General features: G+C 44.9%; 1 protein-coding gene across 9 annotated transcripts in view; it reads right to left on the bottom strand.

The window, feature by feature from the left end:
* cux2b (cut-like homeobox 2b) overlaps window positions 1-19,529 on the bottom strand; it is a 381,872-nt gene that overhangs the window by 145,776 nt on the left and 216,567 nt on the right. For all 9 annotated transcript variants that reach the window (XM_073065643.1, XM_073065644.1, XM_073065649.1 and 6 more), the window contains exon 4: window positions 3,010-3,088. In XM_073065643.1, the coding sequence (XP_072921744.1) occupies window positions 3,010-3,088 (79 nt within the window). The remainder of the gene's footprint in view (window positions 1-3,009; window positions 3,089-19,529) is intronic.

Raw genomic sequence — 19,529 nt, 5'->3', positions numbered from 1 at the left:
TCTCAAATCTTGCATTGTGTACTGCATGGCAGAGGCCTGGCCTTAAATGCAATCATCTCAAAGTCCCACAAAGGAGTGAACCCAGCGGAATATCCTATCCAAAGCTGAAATGCCTAGATAAAGTGGATGTGGAGAGCAGAGAGGATGTTTCCAATAGTGGGAGCGTCAGGGACCAGAGGGCACAGCCTCAGAATACAAGGACATCTCGTTAGGACACTGATGGGGAGGAATTTCTTTAGCCAGAGCATGATAAATCTGTGGAATTCATTACCACAGGTGACTGCGGAAGCCAGGTTATTAGGTATATTTAAAGCACAGGTTGATTAGTAAGGACAAGAAAGTTTATGGGGAGAAGCCAGGAGTATGGGGTTGAGCGTGTTGCAAATTTAATATTTCAGTTATATTTGAGAGATCACGTGTGCGTGTGTGCGCGCGCGTGTGTGTGTATATAAATAAAATGTTGATTAAGCATTCTTGGTTGTTTAAATAATTACAAGTTATATGTAAAATACGTGAATTGTATATGTCATCATGCTACCATGTGATACGTGCAACATCTTGCTTAAAGTAAACTCAAAGTTACCCCCCCCCCCCCCCGTGTTTTCGGACTTTTGTATCTTCCTTTGAACTAATTTAATGTTTTGAAGTTATGAAACATAAGGGGGGATAACAAATCAGACATGGTGGAGCAGTTTCGATGGGCTGAATGGACTAGTTCTACTCCCATGTCTTATGGTTATATGGTCATAATACTAAAAGCAAATTCCCATTTGTAACAGCATTACATATGGTCAAAACTAAAGTCATATTGCCGAGTTTATAGTCAAACATTCTATTGCATCTTTAAATTGAGAAAATTAAGAAAATGCCTTTGAGGATCATTCTATAAACAAAATATTTACCAGTCTTTAATTCACTGTGACGTTGAGCCCCCTCCCCAACAATCTTCTGCACATGCCAACCTGCTTAACAGTAATTACTGGGCATGACAAAAAAAATCATAGGGAAAGTACTTCTAACACCAGCAGGTAATTTGTCTGTGAACCATAAAATACAGCTACAAGTGGACATATCAAACTCTTAAACTAGATACGTGTAACCCAAGTAAACATCAAAGCCCCTAAATCAACATCAAAGCACCCGAACAAACATCAAAGAAGAATATCAAGCTGAAGAAACTCCTGTCTGAGACCTGGGTGGGGGAGATTGTTCAATTTGTGCCACTACCTGCAGGTGGAACTCGATGAAGAGAACCCAGCATTAAAACACGTTTGATCCTCTGGAATGAAAACAGTTAGTCTGCATTGCAACCAGGGAAGGATTTTTTTATAGCATTCTACACTTTCAGTGGAAATCCTTGCACCTACAGATGGTTATTTTGAAAGCCAGGTTTTCCTGGGGGCACAGCTGCAGACGTCAATTCTGGTGTGACATCTAATACACATCAGATAAAACAATATTCATTCAGCTCATCACTGCAAAGTTTACACTACCGTGTCTTTCGCACGTCCTTTCCTTTAGTTTCAAATTACAGAACAAAGTTTCCATAGCCTTTTAATCCTTCATGTTGATGGGTCATTTATAGTTCTTCCACAGGCACCTGTCATCTTGACAAATCCTTCTCAAAAGTCTTTGCACAGGACCTCAAAGGGCCAGCATTCAGGTCCGATATCAGCTACGGGGCTTGCAAGTACAAGTGACAGGCACAGAAGCAGGTACAGAGTGAATGATTCAAAGCAAGTTTATAATGGAGAGATCAGCAGTCACAAAAGCAGGCAGTAATTTACAGCCAACCATTCACTTACCACCTCTCCACGATTCTGACATTAATTATGGTATTTGCACATTTCACAAGTCTTTTTAGTTACTCCCACCTTTATGAACAATTTTAAAAGGAATCTAGATTTAATACTTTAATTACATATGTACAGATGCCGTGATCATATACTTGCTAAATTAAGATCTGTCCCTGCATCCTCTCGGAATTTGTGATTTCAGTTTTAGTCAAGCCTTTCAAAGTGACAACCGTGAATGGAAATGCGTTAAAACCATAGAAGCATTACAACCTGTCAAGCAGGTGTTTGTGAGTGGCCGTAAAGAGTAATAACTAACAGAGGGAGAGAGAGTTACAAGGTTGTGTAGCAACATCTAGTTCAGATGACGTTACACAGTTTGAGGGCCTTGAAATCTTTCCTTGATGGCTCTCGTTCCTCCTCCACATTATTCTACACTTTCAGCTTGTATGTGGGAGGATTATTTTCGTACCAGCTGCGGTTGCTAACCTGCCCTTGATGTGCGAGGAGATTCAAAGTGTATTACTGGAACGTTGAAGGGGGAGGAAAACAGAGCATTGCATTTCTTGCAGGAGTACTGTAAAATCAGCATTCCCATGTTCCAACTACACACAGCAATAACAGGAACTTCCGTTTATAATGAGGTAGCAAGGATCTTTGCTTTGTTATTAGACAAAAGTGGACGTTAGGACAGACAACTCAAAACGTGATCAAGGAGGAAAGTTAGGGGGAAAAAAGGAGTATCTTGAGACAGTAGCAAGGAAAATTTAAGTTAGTTATGATTTGTTGGGAGAGCACAACGTAGTTTGTAGCTAAGAACACAACTGCCATTTAAAATTCAACATTTCTTTTGTAATCATCTGCTCAAGCACAATTCATATCAGAAATAAATTGATTTTGTTGCTGGTAGTATACATGTCATTAACTTGTGGTGCTGGCAGCTTCATGTTTGGACTCCCATGCTAGTGTATATCTTTTGTGTTCTTATAAATCACAGCTTTTCCATTGCACATGTTGTAATATTAAATGACTATCACGCCAGAACGTATTAAACAGCAGCAAGGTATGCTGAACACAGACCAATAGATCTCAGTGATACAAATTTAACATTCTGAGCTGAGTGCTGAATAATGCATAGAATTGCTTTGCACGGGCATTCAGCCACTTCAGAAAAGCTAATTATTACAGATGGATCAATAACTAAATGTCTTCTTACCTGGTGCTTCTATTAATTGCTTGTAAACATTGAGAAAGGCAGTCTCGGCCTCCTTGCTTCTTTTGCCAAGTGCTACCACCTGGAAAAAAGAACAATTACTAAAGATTTATATCTTCAAATAATTAAGATGATTTACGTTAGATTACTTGCGACAGGTCCATTAAGTGCGGACCCAGACCTATACCTTCAAACAAATAGGAGTAACGGCAGCAAACTGATTGATGCCCAATAATCACTTTGTCAAACTATAGTGTTTGCATTAAGGTTTATTTAGGAAACAAAATGAAAGGCGCCAAGAAACACGAGCCTTTTGAATCCCGTGGGTTCCCCACCGTCTGCAGGGCACAGCCCAACCCACTTGAATGTTTCTGAATCCTGGGCTAAGCTGAGGTAATCGTTGGGAAAATCTCCAAGAAAAGTTCAAGGAAGTTACCCAGAGCTTGGCTGTTAACAAATAGATCATTGGAAGCAAAGCCAGATGTAGCAAGAAAAATTGGAACTATTGGTCTCAAATTAGCATTTCAGAAAGATTACTTAAGCCCTTGCAAAGAGTTGCGTGCGATGCAGTAACCTGATAAAAATGAGCACAGGTGAGCTTGGTAATTGGAGGCATGAATTGATCACCTGGACAGGCGCATCGAGATTGAATCCATCAAATTCTCAGTGTCGTCGCAGTTCCAATGTCCGTCACTTACTTCTACCTTTTGCATATGGCTCCTCAAGTTGCAACGTCCAGTTTAATGACTCACTCAACACAAGGACCTTTAAATCCTCTTCACTTAACCCAGCTTACAGTTGCCAGGCTCAACTCATTTTCAGGCTCTGCTTCTGCATTCCATCACGGAAGTCAGCAACGCTGCGAAATCCAGCAGCTCTATCAACGTCGATCGAGGGATTTTAAAAAAAACCAGCTACAGCTCCTCACTAACTGTTTTATAGAATTGTTGTTCCTTTCTGCGCCCTTAGTGTTGCCTTAGCATTTGTCTGTTTTTGTCAAAACGAGGCTGAGTCGCTAGCCTGACACTCAACCCCGCACGGATGGAAAGCGTGCAAGGTGCTGGCCAGGGTTTGTACCCGGGACCCCTCGCCTCCAAGTCCGGTCTGGTGCAGATGCCACTGCACCACTGGCGGGCTTGATGTCTTATACAATGGTGGGGTGAAAGAGTTCACGGGCATCTGTGCTGTTTCTAAAGTGTTCATCCCACAGACGCTGACAAGCCTGTCCTAAAACTTCCTGTAGTGCAGGGGTTCCCAACCTTTTTTATGCCACGGAGTTAAAGTTAAAGTCTGTCCTGACCCTAATAGGCTCATCGGGCTGGTGCTTATGCCGGTTTCTGTGGCGTGAAGTGACTGAGAGTACAAAACTACCCCCCCCACCCCCCACCAGGATCCCGGGATAGGACGCCAGTCTATCGCAAGGTTATCCCCTGGCATTTTGCCACCCATTTTCAGCTGGGTGGACTTGAGCAGTGTGTGGTTAAGTGCCTTGCTCAAGGACACAACACACTGCCTCGGCGGGGGCTCGAACGCACGACCTTCAGATCGCTAGTCCAACGCCATAACCACTTGGCCACGCGCCACACTGTTATGCCACGGACCAATACCATAAAGCAAGGGGTCCAGCGTCCCCAGATTGGGAAGCCCAGCTACAGCTTCACTCTTTATTGAATATTTTTAGCACTGGTGGCTTTGGTTTCCTTTACTTTCAATTATTTATTAGTTATTAGTTAGGTTTTCTTATACATAACCATCTTGAGCTGCAGTACACATTTTAATTCCTCTGTACTTCCCGCATCCGTGGTATGTCGTGTTTACACGTTTACGAGTGATGCTCTTGTTTGCTATGACGCTGGCACCTTAAGTCACTGAAATGGACAACAGCAAATGCTACCGAAAGACTGCCGGCCTAGTAAACGCACGAGTGCAAAAGGGTCGAGGTCTGAGTACAAGGCATCTGTGCAGCTTTATAACACGACTGCCTGTATGCTTTATGCAATCAATGAGGCTCTACGCTTGACATACATATTTACCAACTAAAGCGGCAGAATATGAAAATTAAAGAGTAAAATTCAAAAGCAACTTCATTCAAGCAAGGCCACAGCTCAATAACAGGAGCTTGGAGGCTGGCAGCCAATGGTTAACTCCCATATTACCGATAAAGGTTAAAGTTATCCAGAGACAACTATCGTATCGATTATATCCCAGAGTAAGATTTTAAAAATTTAAGCTTTGTTTCCATATGCCAAAATAATGAACTGTGCAGAACACACAGATCAATGAAACACACAATTATTATCTGTAGGGACTGGCAAGGACTTAAGTGGACCTCACAAAACAATTCCAAGCAGAATGAGGATAGTCACAGATTGATGCCTCTTTCTGAGAGAGGCTCGACGCCCTGCTGATCATTTCAGATTTTAAAAGCTGTCCATTAAATGGCTCCCTGACAATGCCAATGAACGAGTCACGAACGGATTAGAGAAGTTCACCGCGTGTCTTCCTCTCGTTACTCTGTGCTTAGTAGCCTGATGTCTGCATTTTGCACAGACCCAGACCTGGTAAAGGACAAGTGCTTCCCACATCAAATGTAAGTCTGGCAGCTTTTCTTTCTCTTCCTGGCATAAAAATGCTGAATGTGCATTCCTAAGGCACGTTGCTATTTATAACCGACACCCAAGGTTTCACTAAGTAATCTAACAATCAATTATTTAAACGACTTCTATCCGAAGGAATGTGGATGATAGGAAATGCTGCTTTACAATTGGACGTGGATTTTTGAGACCGTGTTACATCTGGACACAGGTCCTCAAACAGCAGGAAACCCAGTGGAAGGGTAGCTGTCTGAGGAATGGATGGCTTGGCATTAGACCTCATTAATCTGCCTATATGCTGCAGCAGCTGAGTGTGTAACTGCGGCTCCCTGCGCAAGCAGAGACCCAGCACTCCCTCAACAGGGAGGGAGGGGAACAGTGGCCGACCACGGAACAGCAACGGCGGGAAGCTGTGGGGACTCTCCTGCCTGTTAGCACGGAGGACACAAGAATTTAATTAGGAGCTCGCCTGACATCTGGCTGTACGTTCCTTCCAGCGGGGAGGGTGGGTGCACGCCAGTGAACGCTACAGGCAGGGCTGGGCTGATTTTCGCCCCCGCTTTCTCAGAGGGATCATATTGAGCCCATCTTCACCTGGAACATTCCATAGTTTATCACCAGATTACAAAGGAGCTGCCACTTTATGAATGGCCGTAACAGAAAGTCATGGAAACAATGAACACAAGGATTCTAGAGTAATAGAGGGCTGAGCCATCACCCCCACATTCCTAGCCACCACTCTGAGCAACAGATGCAGGCTTCATGGGTTTCCAGCCCTCGGCTGGTTTGCCCAAAGAATCACTGCTGCGTTTGGTGAACAAACCACTTTTGTGTGGCTGTAATCCCGAGGGCGTGGTTTGTACACTCCTGACCATAAGCTTAGTCAGTGTGGTCAGGATAGCCCAGCAGAGACTGGCTCTGCAACACTAAACTGCCTTTGACTCACTTCATTCAGAAAAAACAGTAGCGTCGGTTAGCGCAACACTATTACATCCCGCGGCAGAGTTCGGGGTTCAATTCCAACGTCGTCTGCTTGGAATGCCTGGCTTTACTCCAGGTGCTCTGGTTTCCTCCCACAGTCTAAAGAGGTACCGGTCGGGAGGCTAACTGGTCATTGTAAATCATCCCGTGATTAGGCTGGGGTTAAATTGGGGGTCGCAGGGCAGCGCGGATGAGCAAATAAACATCGGTTGAACTCTGACTTGGGAGGTTACTGATAAAATGAAGCAGAAACCAAATCGATGATCAAGAAATATTAACCAGATCACAAACTCATTGTATTCAACTGTACCTTTGATGTAAAATGGCCTACGGACCTACAGTACCTCAAAGAAGATCAAGTATTGAAACATCTCACAAGCGATTGAGATCCTTCAATAAATACATCGCCAACACTTACTTGCATCCTTATAGTATTCCTGGGTTCTCCACACATATTTAATGTTAATATTTGTTTTACCACCTTGGTACAGGATAATTGATTGCACTGTGAATTCAATTATTTATTCCTTTGGGAAGCACTGCTCAAACTAGCTTTTGACCAAAACGGTCACTTTAAGAAATCCATCCCTGTGCACTGCCCCTTGCTAGATACTGCATAGGGAATCCCAGTGTAAAAGCACTGGGCTTTAATTTAATTTAATTTAAATGCAGCATTAATTTAACTTATTGCATGAGGAGGCCAGAGCCAGACCACTGACACACTGTATTCAACTGACCCTCGGATGTAAAAGGGCACATCAATCTACCTCAAAGCAGGTCAAGTGCTTATGAACATGTCTCGCAAGCAATTCCAAAGAGGTTCGGTTAAGGTTAGTCAGTTGTGGGCATGCTGTGCTGACGGTGGGAGTGTGGCTACACTTACAGGCTGCCCAGCACAGTCTTCGCTGATTTGACTTGGGGCAAGCGACACATTTCCCTGCGCGTTGCGACGTACACCCTTCAATAAACGTCAGCAAAACTCACTGACATCCTTGTAGCATTCCTGTGCCACACCCGCCGCTGACTGTAAGCAGTCTGTATCTTCTTCCCGTGACCGCGTGGGTTTCCTCCCGCATTCCGAAGACGTACCAGTCGGTAGGTTAATTAGTCATTGTAAATTGTCCCATGATTAGGCTGGGGTTGCTGAGCGGTGTGACTCGAAGGGTCGGGCTGGACCTCAATAAACAGATAAATAATTTCCACGAGAGACCCAGCACCAGCCTCCTCATCCTCAAGGATTTCAAACTGGCCATCCACGTACGAGGGCAGCAAAGGTCAAACTTTAAATGGCTAGCAAAACGTCTGAGCTTCACGAACAACATGCCAGAAACCTCCAACCAGATAAACACCTTTTACCTGCTCACTTCAACCCTACTGATAGTTTCAGCTTCAACAGCTGCCTTCCAGCATCACCAGTTTATAACCAGGCTGTTATCCAAAGAGCTGAAAACCCACCTCTCGCCAGATGCCTCGGTTTGCCTCCTGCCGCTTGAGCTTTAAATGGTAGAGCACCAACCCTGGATCTCAGCGGTAAGGAGACATTGTCAGACAAATACAGAACGTATTACTATGCTGGAAAGGTTTCACTATTAATTGGAACCCAACCTGTAGCTCTTGACAAACCTCTCCAGCTTCTGAATCCAGTCGTAATTAAAACAGGAGCTGCTGCTCCCTTTCTGTGCAAGGTACCTCTGAGGAGGCGTATCCACACAGAAATGTGACTGTTCCTCAGTTTGCTAAAGACGCTAAAAGTGCTCTTCAGTGTTCGCAGAGTGCTAACGTTTGACATCTACCAGGTGAAGGGCCAGAACATGGAAGAAGTGAGAGTTAAATGGTATTTAAGGAATTACATTAAATCAAAAGCAACAAAGCAAGTCTGGTAATATGCAGGGGCCACATTCCTTACTTTTCTTTGTTCTTGCACCGTTCAAGGTCAGTGAACAAAATAAAATATATGAAAGGCAACTAAAGTCTGTAACATAGAATGAGGACGTGAGAAAGTTGAGGGGGCGGGGGGTGCGATGAGAGAACAAGAAGGGGAAGCTGAGAGGGAGAAGCTGAGAGAACGATGGGAAGATGAGAGGGGGAAGTCAACAGACTGGGGTGGAGACGAGAGAGCAAATGGAGAAATTTAAGCGAGAGAAAAGGAGCTTCAATCCACCCACCGATTTTGATGCAGAGAATCTATCTTAGCTTTTGTTCAAGGAAACTTCAGGAAACTAGAAAGGGAAAGTCACACTTTAATTCTTTTCCTTAAGACAAACAGGGTCCACAAGGACTACAAACCAGTAATTACTTCAACAACTCTAAGGGGTGCCTTCTTCACCTGTCCTTTTAATAACCGAAGTCTGTTTTCTTCAGAAAAAAAATCTGCCAATTACCATTATAGATCTCTACAACTCCATAATTCAATACATTTCTCTTGGATATTTTCCAGCTGCATTCACTATTATTTATATAATTCTCCTCATACATGTGTTAATCAAACTCCGGAGCGAATCCACGACACAACAGCTCAACCAAGTGACTGTTTAGACGTGCCAGGTTGGCAGGCTTGTCAACATATTTCCCCACCCCACCAAACACACATGGCTTCCATCAAATGACATGGAAAGTTTGAAAACCAGGATCACTGCCTGAATTTTAAACACAAAATTAAATTCCAGGAAATAAATTACAGCTTGTTTACTAATTAGTCAAAACGAGCACATGTACTACCTTTGGCACAAGTGGCAAGAGAAAAATTTGAAACGTGCATGACTGAAAACTCTGATGTTTTGTTTTTGGTCTTAAAATACTTCTAGAACCTTAAATTGCTCTGATATACCGTGTGTAAATTTTGCTCAAGACAAAATGCAGTATATCATTTACTTGATGGTGTGAAGATATGATTAAAATTACAAAGGTAGTATAATAATTTCCAGCCAAATAGCATGTACATCAGATGAGGCAAACTTAAACGATCGATGAACTTAGCAATTAGACCATACCAGCTGCTGGAGGGAAATTTAGCCAATATATTCTTTGAAATGCAACCTGTTTTTTTTAAATCGGTAAGGTAGCACTCTTGGTCTTCAACTTAGATCCCTTTAGATTTATGTAAAGAGAAGCGAGATAATGCAATAATGCTTGAAGTTATTGAGCTAGACATCTTTCTGCACCCAGTACGAGGCAAAATGGCCCACACTGGGGGTTGTCACATCAATTAAATGAGTCCAGGACTTTTTCCATCGAAGACACAAGAAGCATTATCCAGGATAGCTTCCTTCAGTTACCAAGTAACTGCTACAACCTAGAGAAATGTATACAGTTTTGATCCATTACAGTCAGGAGCAGATTCAGAAGTCAACCTAGAATGAAGGGGTTCAAATTTCAATGTATATTTATTATCAAAGTATGTGTATGTCACCATATACAACCCTGACATTTATTTTGTCTTGGTACTAAGAGGATATTTCCTATTGGGGGGGAATCCAGGAACAGAAGCCACCTTCCCTTTATTTATTTGTTTGTGTTTTTTTGACACAGCTGTGCAGACCATTGCTCTGAACAGGAAACTTGTACACAGCCTGGAAACTGCATGGCTCTTTTTTTTTGCTGTAATATGCATACTATGAATACTTAGAATGAAAATTTTAGAAACCACATTCTTTTGATTTTAATTATTAATTGAAGAGAATAATGAAATGCAGTACAACAAAGAACATTTCCCAGCTGCATAGCAACGATGGCGAGGTGCACGGGAACATCTCGATCACCGTGCGGCTGCGCACCCACTCAGCTTCGGGGGAACGCTGACCAGAAGGCACGGCGTCACAAACAAAGGAGATGGGTCGGTCGTGGACACTGAGGAAGACTATCCAAGCTTGGCAACTGTGAGGAAGACCAAAGCTTGCAGTGGGATCTGGACCAGCTGCAAAAATAGGCTGAAAATAGCAGATGGAGTTTACTTTAGACAAGTGTGAGGTGTTGTACTTTGGGAGGGGACAAATCAGGGTAGGTCATACACAATGTATGGTATAGATCCATAATTCCAGGAAAGTGGCATCAGGATAGTGTCATAAAGACAGCACATAATTCTAAATACTGTACAGGAGTAGGTTAAGATGTTGGTGAGGACTAATATGGAATATTGTGTGCAGTTCTGGTCTCCTACATATAGGAAAGATATCAATAAGATTGAGAGAGTACAGAGAAAATTTACAATTTTGCCTGGACTTGATGACCTGAGTTATAGAGAAAGATTGAATAGTTGGGGTTTTATTCCCTGAAGCATAGGAGAATAAGGAGAAATTTGATAGGGGTTTGCAAAATGATGAGCATATAGAGAAGGTAAGCACGAGCAGGCTTTTCCCACCGAGGTTGGTTGAGACTACAAGTAGCGGTCACATTTCACAGGTGAAAGGAGAAATATTTAAGGGAAACCCGAGGGGTGGAATCTTCTACATTCAGAGGGTGTTGCAAGTGTGGAACGAGCTGTCATCTGGTGGTGGATTTTGGTTTGATTACAACGTTAAGATTGATTAATTCATTCATTTATTCATCACCTATAACGTGCCCGTTCAGAGCGCAAAGTAAATATATTATCAAATACCTGCGTCTCAATATCACCAAGACCAAGGAGATGGTGGTGGACTTTAGGAGATCTAGGCCCCATATGGAGCCAGTGATCATTAATGGAGAACGTGTGGAGCAGGTTAAGACCTACAAGTATCTGGGAGTACAGTTAGACGAGAAGCTTGACTGGACTGCCAACACAGATGCCTTGTGCAGGAAGGCACAGAGTCGAATGTACTTCCTAAGAAGGTTGGCGTCATTCAATGTCTGTAGTGAGATGCTGAAGATGTTCTATAGGTCAGTTGTGGAGAGCGCCCTCTTCTTTGTGGTGGCGTGTTGGGGAGGAAGCATTAAGAAGAGGGACGCCTCACGTCTTAATAAGCTGGTAAGGAAGGCGGGCTCTGTCGTGGGCAAAGTACTGGAGAGTTTAACATCGGTAGCTGAGCGAAGGGCGCTGAGTAGGCTACGGTCAATTATGGATAACTCTGAACATCCTCTACATAGCACCATCCAGAGACAGAGAAGCAGTTTCAGTGACAGGTTACTATCGATGCAATGCTCCTCAGACAGGATGAAGAGGTCAATACTCCCCAATGCCATTAGGCTTTACAATTCTACCGCCAGGACTTAAGAACTTTTTAAAAGCTATTATTAATGCTTTTTGAGACGGTGATTTAGATGCATATCATATTTTTTTACTGAGTTAAGTATTGTATGTAATTAGTTTTGCTACAACAAGTGTATGGGACATTGGAAAAAAAGTTGAATTTCCCCATGGGGATGAATAAAGTATCTATCTATCTATCTATCTATCTAAAGGACATATTTCACCGTATACAACCCCGAGATTCATCTTCTTGCGGGCATACATGGTCAATCCAAGAAACACAACAGAATCAATGGAAGACTGCACTCAGGAGGACGGACAAGCAAACAGCGTGCAAAGGAGAACAAACTGTGTAAATTCAAAAGTGGGAAAAATAGTAAATGAGCAATAAATATCAAGAACATGAGATGAAGGGTCCCTGAAAGTGAGTCAGTAGGTTGTGGAGTGATGGAGGAAGTTATTTCATCTGGTTCAAGGTTGATGGGTGAAGGGTAATAATTGTTTCTGAACCTGGCGGTGTGAATCCTGAGGCTCCTGTGCCTTTTTCCTGATGGCAGCACGTCCTGGGTGGAGGCTGTGGTGAACTACATATATCTGTCTGGACACGCCCCCTGCTGACTGCTCCTGTGGCCCCTCCCACAGACCCCCTGCTGACTGCTCCTGTGGCTCCTCCCACTGACCCCTGCTGACTGATCCTGTGGCTCCTCCCACAGACCCCTGCTGACTGATCCTGTGGCTCCTCCCACAGACCCACTGCCGACAGCTCCTGTGGCTCCTCCCACAGACCCCTGCTGACTGCTCCTGTGGCTCCTCCCACAGACCCCTGCTGACTGCTCCTGTGGCTCCTCCCACAGACCCCCTGCTGACTGCTCCTGTGGCCCCTCCCACAGACCCCCCACTGACTGCTCCTGTGGCTCCTCCCACAGACCCCCTGCTGACTGCTCCTGTGGCCCCTCCCACAGACCCCCTGCTGACTGCTCCTGTGGCCCCTCCCACAGACCCCCTGCTGACTGCTCCTGTGGCCCCTCCCACAGACCCCCCACTGACTGCTCCTGTGGCTCCTCCCACAGACCCCCTGCTGACTGCTCCTGTGGCCCCTCCCACAGACCCCCTGCTGACTGCTCCTGTGGCTCCTCCCACAGACCCACTGCCGACAGCTCCTGTGGCTCCTCCCACAGACCCCCGCTGACTGCTCCTGTGGCTCCTCCCACTGACCCCCCCCTGCTGACTGCTCCTGTGGCTCCTCCCACAGACCCCCTGCTGACTGCTCCTGTGGCTCCTCCCACAGACCCCCCCCCTGCTGACTGCTCCTGTGGCTCCTCCCACAGACCCCCCCCTGCTGACTGCTCCTGTGGCTCCTCCCACAGACCCCCCCCTGCTGACTGCTCCTGTGGCTCCTCCCACAGACCCCTGCTGACTGCTCCTGTGGCCCCTCCCACAGACCCCTGCTGACAGCTCCTGTGGCTCCTCCCACAGACCCCTGCTGACAGCTCCTGTGGCTCCTCCCACAGACCCCTGCTGACTGCTCCTGTGGCTCCTCCCACAGACCCCTGTCTAGACTGCTCCTGTGGCTCCTCCCACAGACCCCTGCTGACTGCTCCTGTGGCTCCTCCCACAGACCCCTGCTGACTCCTCCCATGGCTCCTCCCACAGACCCACTGCTCCTGTGGCTCCTCCCACAGACCCCTGTATAAAGGCGATTGAGGCCTGAGCCCGGCCTCATTCTCCAGGATGTAGTGTTGTTCATTCTTCCAGTCAATAAAAGCCAATATCTCGCTTCTCACGTCTCAGAGAGAGTTATTGATGGTGCATCAGAGGCCTCTGATAATGGATGCTGCTTTCCTGTGACACGCTCCATATAGATGTGCTCAATGGTGTGGGGGGGGGGGTGCTTTACCCATGATGGACTAGGCCATTTCTACTACTTTTTGTAAGATTTTCCATTCAAAGGCATCAGTATTTCCATACCTGGCAGTGAAGCAGCCAGTCAGTATACTCTCCACCACATATCTATAGAAGTTTACCAAAGTTTTAGATGTCATGTCGAATCTTGGCAAACTCCTAAGGAAGTACAGGTGCTGCCGAGCTTTCTTTGTAATTGCAGTTACTGCTGGGCCCAGGACAGATCCTCTGAAATGACAGCAATGAGGAACTTAAAGTTGTTGACCCTCTCCACCTCTGATTCTGACGTGGACTGACTCGTGCACTTCCGGTTTCCTGAAGCCAGTAATCAGCTCCTTGGTCTTGCTGATGTTGTGTAAGCGATTGCTGTTGTAAGCGATTGTCCGCCATTTTAAGTCAGATCTCTACGCCGTCTGCCATTTTAAGTTGTTGCCGTTGACACTGTGTTGAGTGTGTAACTTTGTATTTGGCTTAAATTTTTCTTAACTAGATTCACCTTGACCCTGCCACCCCCCCATTCCGGTCAGCTGGTGGCACAGTGAGATCAGCGCCGGGCTGGAGAACGGAGGTTCCCGACTTCGATCCAGTGACAGACCGCTCCCGTGCCAGGTTGATGTCGATCCAGTGACTCCCGTACCATCTATGCCGGGTTGATGTCGAGCTCACAACTCGACCTCGTAAAAAAAAAACACTGCCACCTCCAGTTTAAATTCCCATGCGGAATATTGTGGAGGATCAAATACCCAAACCCAGCACAGCCCCCACTTGTCCCATTTTAGCCTGTCTCAGTGCCGTGGACTTTAGGACCTGGGGAATTCAGTGCGGTGGTACTCAGGACCCAGCAGACCTCGGGAGCCGGTGGAGGTCGTGACCCGCTGCCCGCAGTGTTTCTGTTCCGTTGATGGGAAGCAATCGCGACTGAAAATAAAGTGGAAATAATAAAGCGTTTGGAAAGAGGTGAAACACCATCGGTCATTGGAAAAGTGTTAGGTGACAGTCGGTCAACGATCGGAACAATTTTAAAGGATAATGGATAAAGTGAGAATAATGGAGCATGTGAAAGGCCCTGCCCCGATGAAAGCTACAATTATTACTGAGCAACGTAGTGGTTTAATTATTGGAATACATATGTTTCTTAAATGTTTTATATGCATAGAAAGGTAAAATATATACTATATACTAAGACAAACGTTTGACTAACTGACGCTAAATAATACCGGATGTACTTGTTCCGACTTATTTACAAATCCGACTTAAAGATGGGCTCAGGAACGGAACTCATTCGTAACCCGGGGACTGATTAGGCTGAAGGCCTGTTTCTGTGCTGTAGTGCTTTAAGACTCTATGACAGGAATTATTTCTCTTAAGATCATTGTAAATATTTAGAATTTCACAGCAATTCTAAATACCATGAGGTACTGTAGCATAGTGGTCATCACAACACTTCTCTGCACAGGTGACCCAGGTTCAATTCCTGTCGCTGCCTGTAAGGAGTTTGTACATTCTCCCCGTGACAGTGTGGGTTTCCTCTGGGGTGCCCTGGTTTCCTCCCACAGTCCAAAGACGTCATTGGGTTAACTGGTCATTCAATTGTCCCTTGATCAGGCTAATTAAATCGGGGAATTGCTAGGCAGTGCGAAAAGGTCTATTCCACGCTGTATCTCAGCAAATAAATTCGAGCCGACAGAGATGCGGAGCCTGAACTACTGAATATGTTCAAGCCTCAGACAGACATTTGATTGTGGGGGTGGGGTGGGGGTCAATGATCATGGGGTCAGGTTGTAAAGAGGAACCAAGGCCAAGATGAGGTCAGCCATGATCTTGTGCAATGACAGAGCAGGCTCAAGGGGCTGGACGGATTCCTTCTAGTTCCAACTTTTAGCTTTCAATGTTTCGAGATCTGCTTTAGAAAAACACCGGAAAATCTGCAGATGCTAGAAATCCCGATGAAGGGTCTCGGACCGAAACGTCGGCCGGTTTACTCTTTTCCACTGACGCTGCCTGGCCTGCCGGGCTCCTCCAGCATTTTATGTGTGTCAATCGGAACGGGCCAATTTGGCAATCCCTGTGCCCCAGGACCCTTTTTGCACTGATTGGAGCAAGGGGAGGCTCAGGTTAGAAGTTGGCGACGCTTCATTTTTACGTTTCTCACTAAAACCAGCAGACACAGATCTCAGTGTCAGTCTTCACTTTACCAAATTGTGTTAAAGAGTTATTATATTCACCCAGAATTGGACATGACTCGCGTAGCATGACCCACTTTTAAAGGGTTATCCGGTAATTTGTGCAATCACTGCCCTATTTAAATGCTACAAGCAATTGAAGTGATTCCTGTTTAACATTTGATTTTTCAGTAACTCCAAACTGAAGCCAAGCTGGGGATGAGCGAAAGAGGTAATGTGGTTATATTCCTAAGTACCTGCACCTTCAGATAGAATTACAGAAATATTCAACAAGAGGGTTCCCACTTTTAACGGAAAAAGAGATCTCCCAAATTAATGTGAAAGCGCCAGCGGAACAACACTGCTGGGCACCCAGTTTCTGGCAGTTCCTTTAAAACCATCAGCCCTGGCACAATATGAAAAAGTAGAAGATCTATTGAAAATCCCAGCCACTTAGATTGGCAGAACTGTAATTAGTAATTATGTAATCATGAATTATAATTACTACAACTGGTGATTATGCAATTATCAGTTAAATTACTGACTTCTAACCTTGACATTCTGGCAGCTGAAGGATTCGCTCCAGTCAAACACAAACTCTCCAAGAAGCATCAAATCCCTGTCAGCAGACAATAGTGAGAGGTCATTTGTAATTCACGGGCCCGTCTCAACAAATTGCCTTGCCACACCTCGGAACGCAGGCTACACTCCAGCGGCCCGCCGAGAGGCGAACGAAGAGCTCCGCCGCCTCGGCTGAAGCGCAGCCCGTCCGTCACGTTCGCCAGTTCCAGAAAATTACCCGTTTCACTTCCAGAATCAGGAGACACATTCCGTGTCAAACAGCCCATTTCAGGAGGAGCGCAGAAGAAATGCCATTACTATTAAACAGCTTTAATAACCATTAAATCCTCCAACAGCTTGCAACATGCCAAGTAATAGATATTATTTATTGATGTATCATTAATTTTTGTGTTCCTAATATGCTGTACAATGAGTCAAGGTGAAAAAACACAGCTGTGCTGAAAACACTCTTGGTGATGGATTGCACTCATACTCTTGGGCTTTTCAAGGCTGGTGCCTTTCCAGCAAAGCAATTATCATTGTGGAATGCATAATAGCCTAATTAATTACCTTTGTCAGTTCGAGCCATGTGTCATTATTACCATGCGTCACAGCAACTTCACAATCATTTCTAAATGAAAATAGGTTATTAAGTCCCATTTTAATAGCTGGTATAACTGTGAATTGGCAAGTAAACTGCACCATTGGAAAGATGTACAGGCTCTGCATAACACGCCGAGTAGGATGTGGTACATTCAGAATCAGCATTCCAGATGGCAACGTCGTCCTAATGTAAACACTTTAAAGATTTGAAAATAATTTTGCCAGGAGTAAGACACATTTACTGAGCAACATCCTAGCAACGGTTCACCTGCCTGTGCACTTTTTGGGATTCCTGCAGCTTAGAAATTCTGTGCACTAAACTAGCATCTGAAAATTTCAAATCCGGGACTAGAAGTAACACAGTTAATTTAAATTACCTCCTCCCTCATTTCATGTGCGTGGCGATGGGGAGGCACTAAATAAAGGCTGAATGCAGCTTTGTTTGATAGTGCTCGGACTTGGTTAGCACGTAAAAGCAGGTTTCTAATGTTATGTCTCCAAAGAGAAGAGATAAAAGGCATGGCCCTTCTGCCGGTGACAAATTTGAGGGGGACTAAATATCTTCCTGCCCTCACTCACAGTGATTTTTTGCAGATGTTTCAGTGTCCACTCCACATTCTTTCTGAAAATCCACATATTTATGAAAATCCAGATTCTTGGGGCTGGGCATACTTGAATTCCTAACTGCATTTGTTACTTCCACACATGTACCTGCAGAGATAAAAGATGTCTGTACGGAAATCGGAATATTTTCCGAGTTGCAGACAGGCGCAGCGTCGGGCAAAGTTCAATCTGTGCAATGCCCACAGCACCCCCATTAGAAGGGACAACATTTTCCCAGACATCCTTCAGGCATTGCGGGAGAAGACTTGCTGCTCACTATACACATTATTGCTGCTACTCAACAATGAGCAGTTTTGCCGGGGACTCATTTTCATAAGGAACTCGGTTCCTCACACCGTGCAAAGTAAGTCTGGCAGCTCAAATAATCGGCCAGCCATCTTGGGATCAATCCGGGTCTGGCCCGGGTCAGGGGTTAACCAGTCCTGAGCAAGCTTGGTTGGAGCACAGCACAGGATCAGACTGAGGCCGAGCCGGGCCTGGCACAAGCCCAGAATTGGGGTTGGTCTGAACTGGATTTAGGCCCTCTCCTAAACGGTGAAAGTCAGTTCCCCAACTCCACTGTGTCACCCAGTCCCCACAGTGGCCAACAGTTATACTTACAGTGCTGACGTGAAAAGTGTTTGATGTAAAAAGACATTTTCACTGTAAACAAAATACCCAGCCGGAGACTTCAACTCTACAATCTACAGTGCTGAATCAGACTTGCAAGCTTCATTCATGCTTGCAGTCTGATAATTGCCATTTTCCTTCATCCCTGGGAGGAAAAGACAAAGTTGAAAGAATTTGAACAGAAATCGAAAAGGCAGAAGGAAATGAGAATGAGACAAAGAGGTGCGTTGGAAGTTTCTGGGTGGAGAGTGAACTTGCATCGCGATCCAATGGAAGCTCCTCACTCCGGACCAAGCGGAGGGCACTGGCCCTTTGTGCAGAGTATGTGAATGCACGGGAAACTTCACTTGCAGCACGTTTTATTAATTTACGGAGACAAAGTGTGGATCCTCTCAGACCTTTGAGCCACGCTGTCCAGAATCCTCCCATTTAATTAGCCCAATCACAGGACAAATTACAATGACCAATTAACCTACCAGCTGGCAGGTCTTCAGACGGTGGGAGGAAACCAGGTCACCCAGAGGAAACCTGCACACGGTCGTGGAAAAACATACTGACTCCTTAAAGGCAGCGGTGGGAATTGAACCCAGGTCACCTGTACTGTAAAGTGTTGTGCCAACCACTACGCCACCGTGCCGTTTCAAATGATATTAGTTGTGGCTCACAGATTCAGTTCTTTCCAAATACTTAAAATCTGAATATTGAATAGTTGACCCCAGAACACATCTTAACTTTCAAAGGTAAAATTTCTGACAGGAACATTTGGTAGCACCAGTGCTCTAAATAACACCTAATATTTTCTTTAAAAATCCAATGTACGACACCAAATGAGTTAATGGCTGAGTTGGAGACCTGGCACAGTCATTGCATGATAATCAAGAAATCACGTAGAGCAGCTACGTAACAGCAATCAGGCAGTTAAATTAGAGTAAAGAACATACTGGACTTGTGTTTAACTGCTGAGATGACCCATATTGTGGCAATTTTAACTTCAATGCACAAATTGGTATGGTTGAAAATTGCCTTAAGCTCTTGGCCACTCAAGGCCAAATTCAAATGGTAGAAAGAGTGATCATCTTGTTGGTACTGTCCACCCAGACATGGGTGGGGGGGTGGAATGAGTATCCCCAACATGCTATCAACAGGGCATGATATCACAAGCCTGCTTAATAAACACAAGCATGTAATGCTGAGGCTTGCTAAGGCAATGGTCAAACTGCTTTTGGAGTTCTGTCAGCAGTTTTAGGCTCCTTATCTGAGAAAGGATGTGTGAGCATTGGAGGGAGTCCAGAGGATGATCCTGAGAATGAAAGGGTAAACACA

Source organism: Hemitrygon akajei, chromosome 14, assembly GCF_048418815.1.
Source record: "Hemitrygon akajei chromosome 14, sHemAka1.3, whole genome shotgun sequence".
NCBI lineage: Eukaryota > Metazoa > Chordata > Chondrichthyes > Myliobatiformes > Dasyatidae > Hemitrygon > Hemitrygon akajei.
The sequence above is the reverse complement of the archived record's forward strand: the minus strand, read 5'-3'. Positions and strand labels throughout refer to the sequence as shown.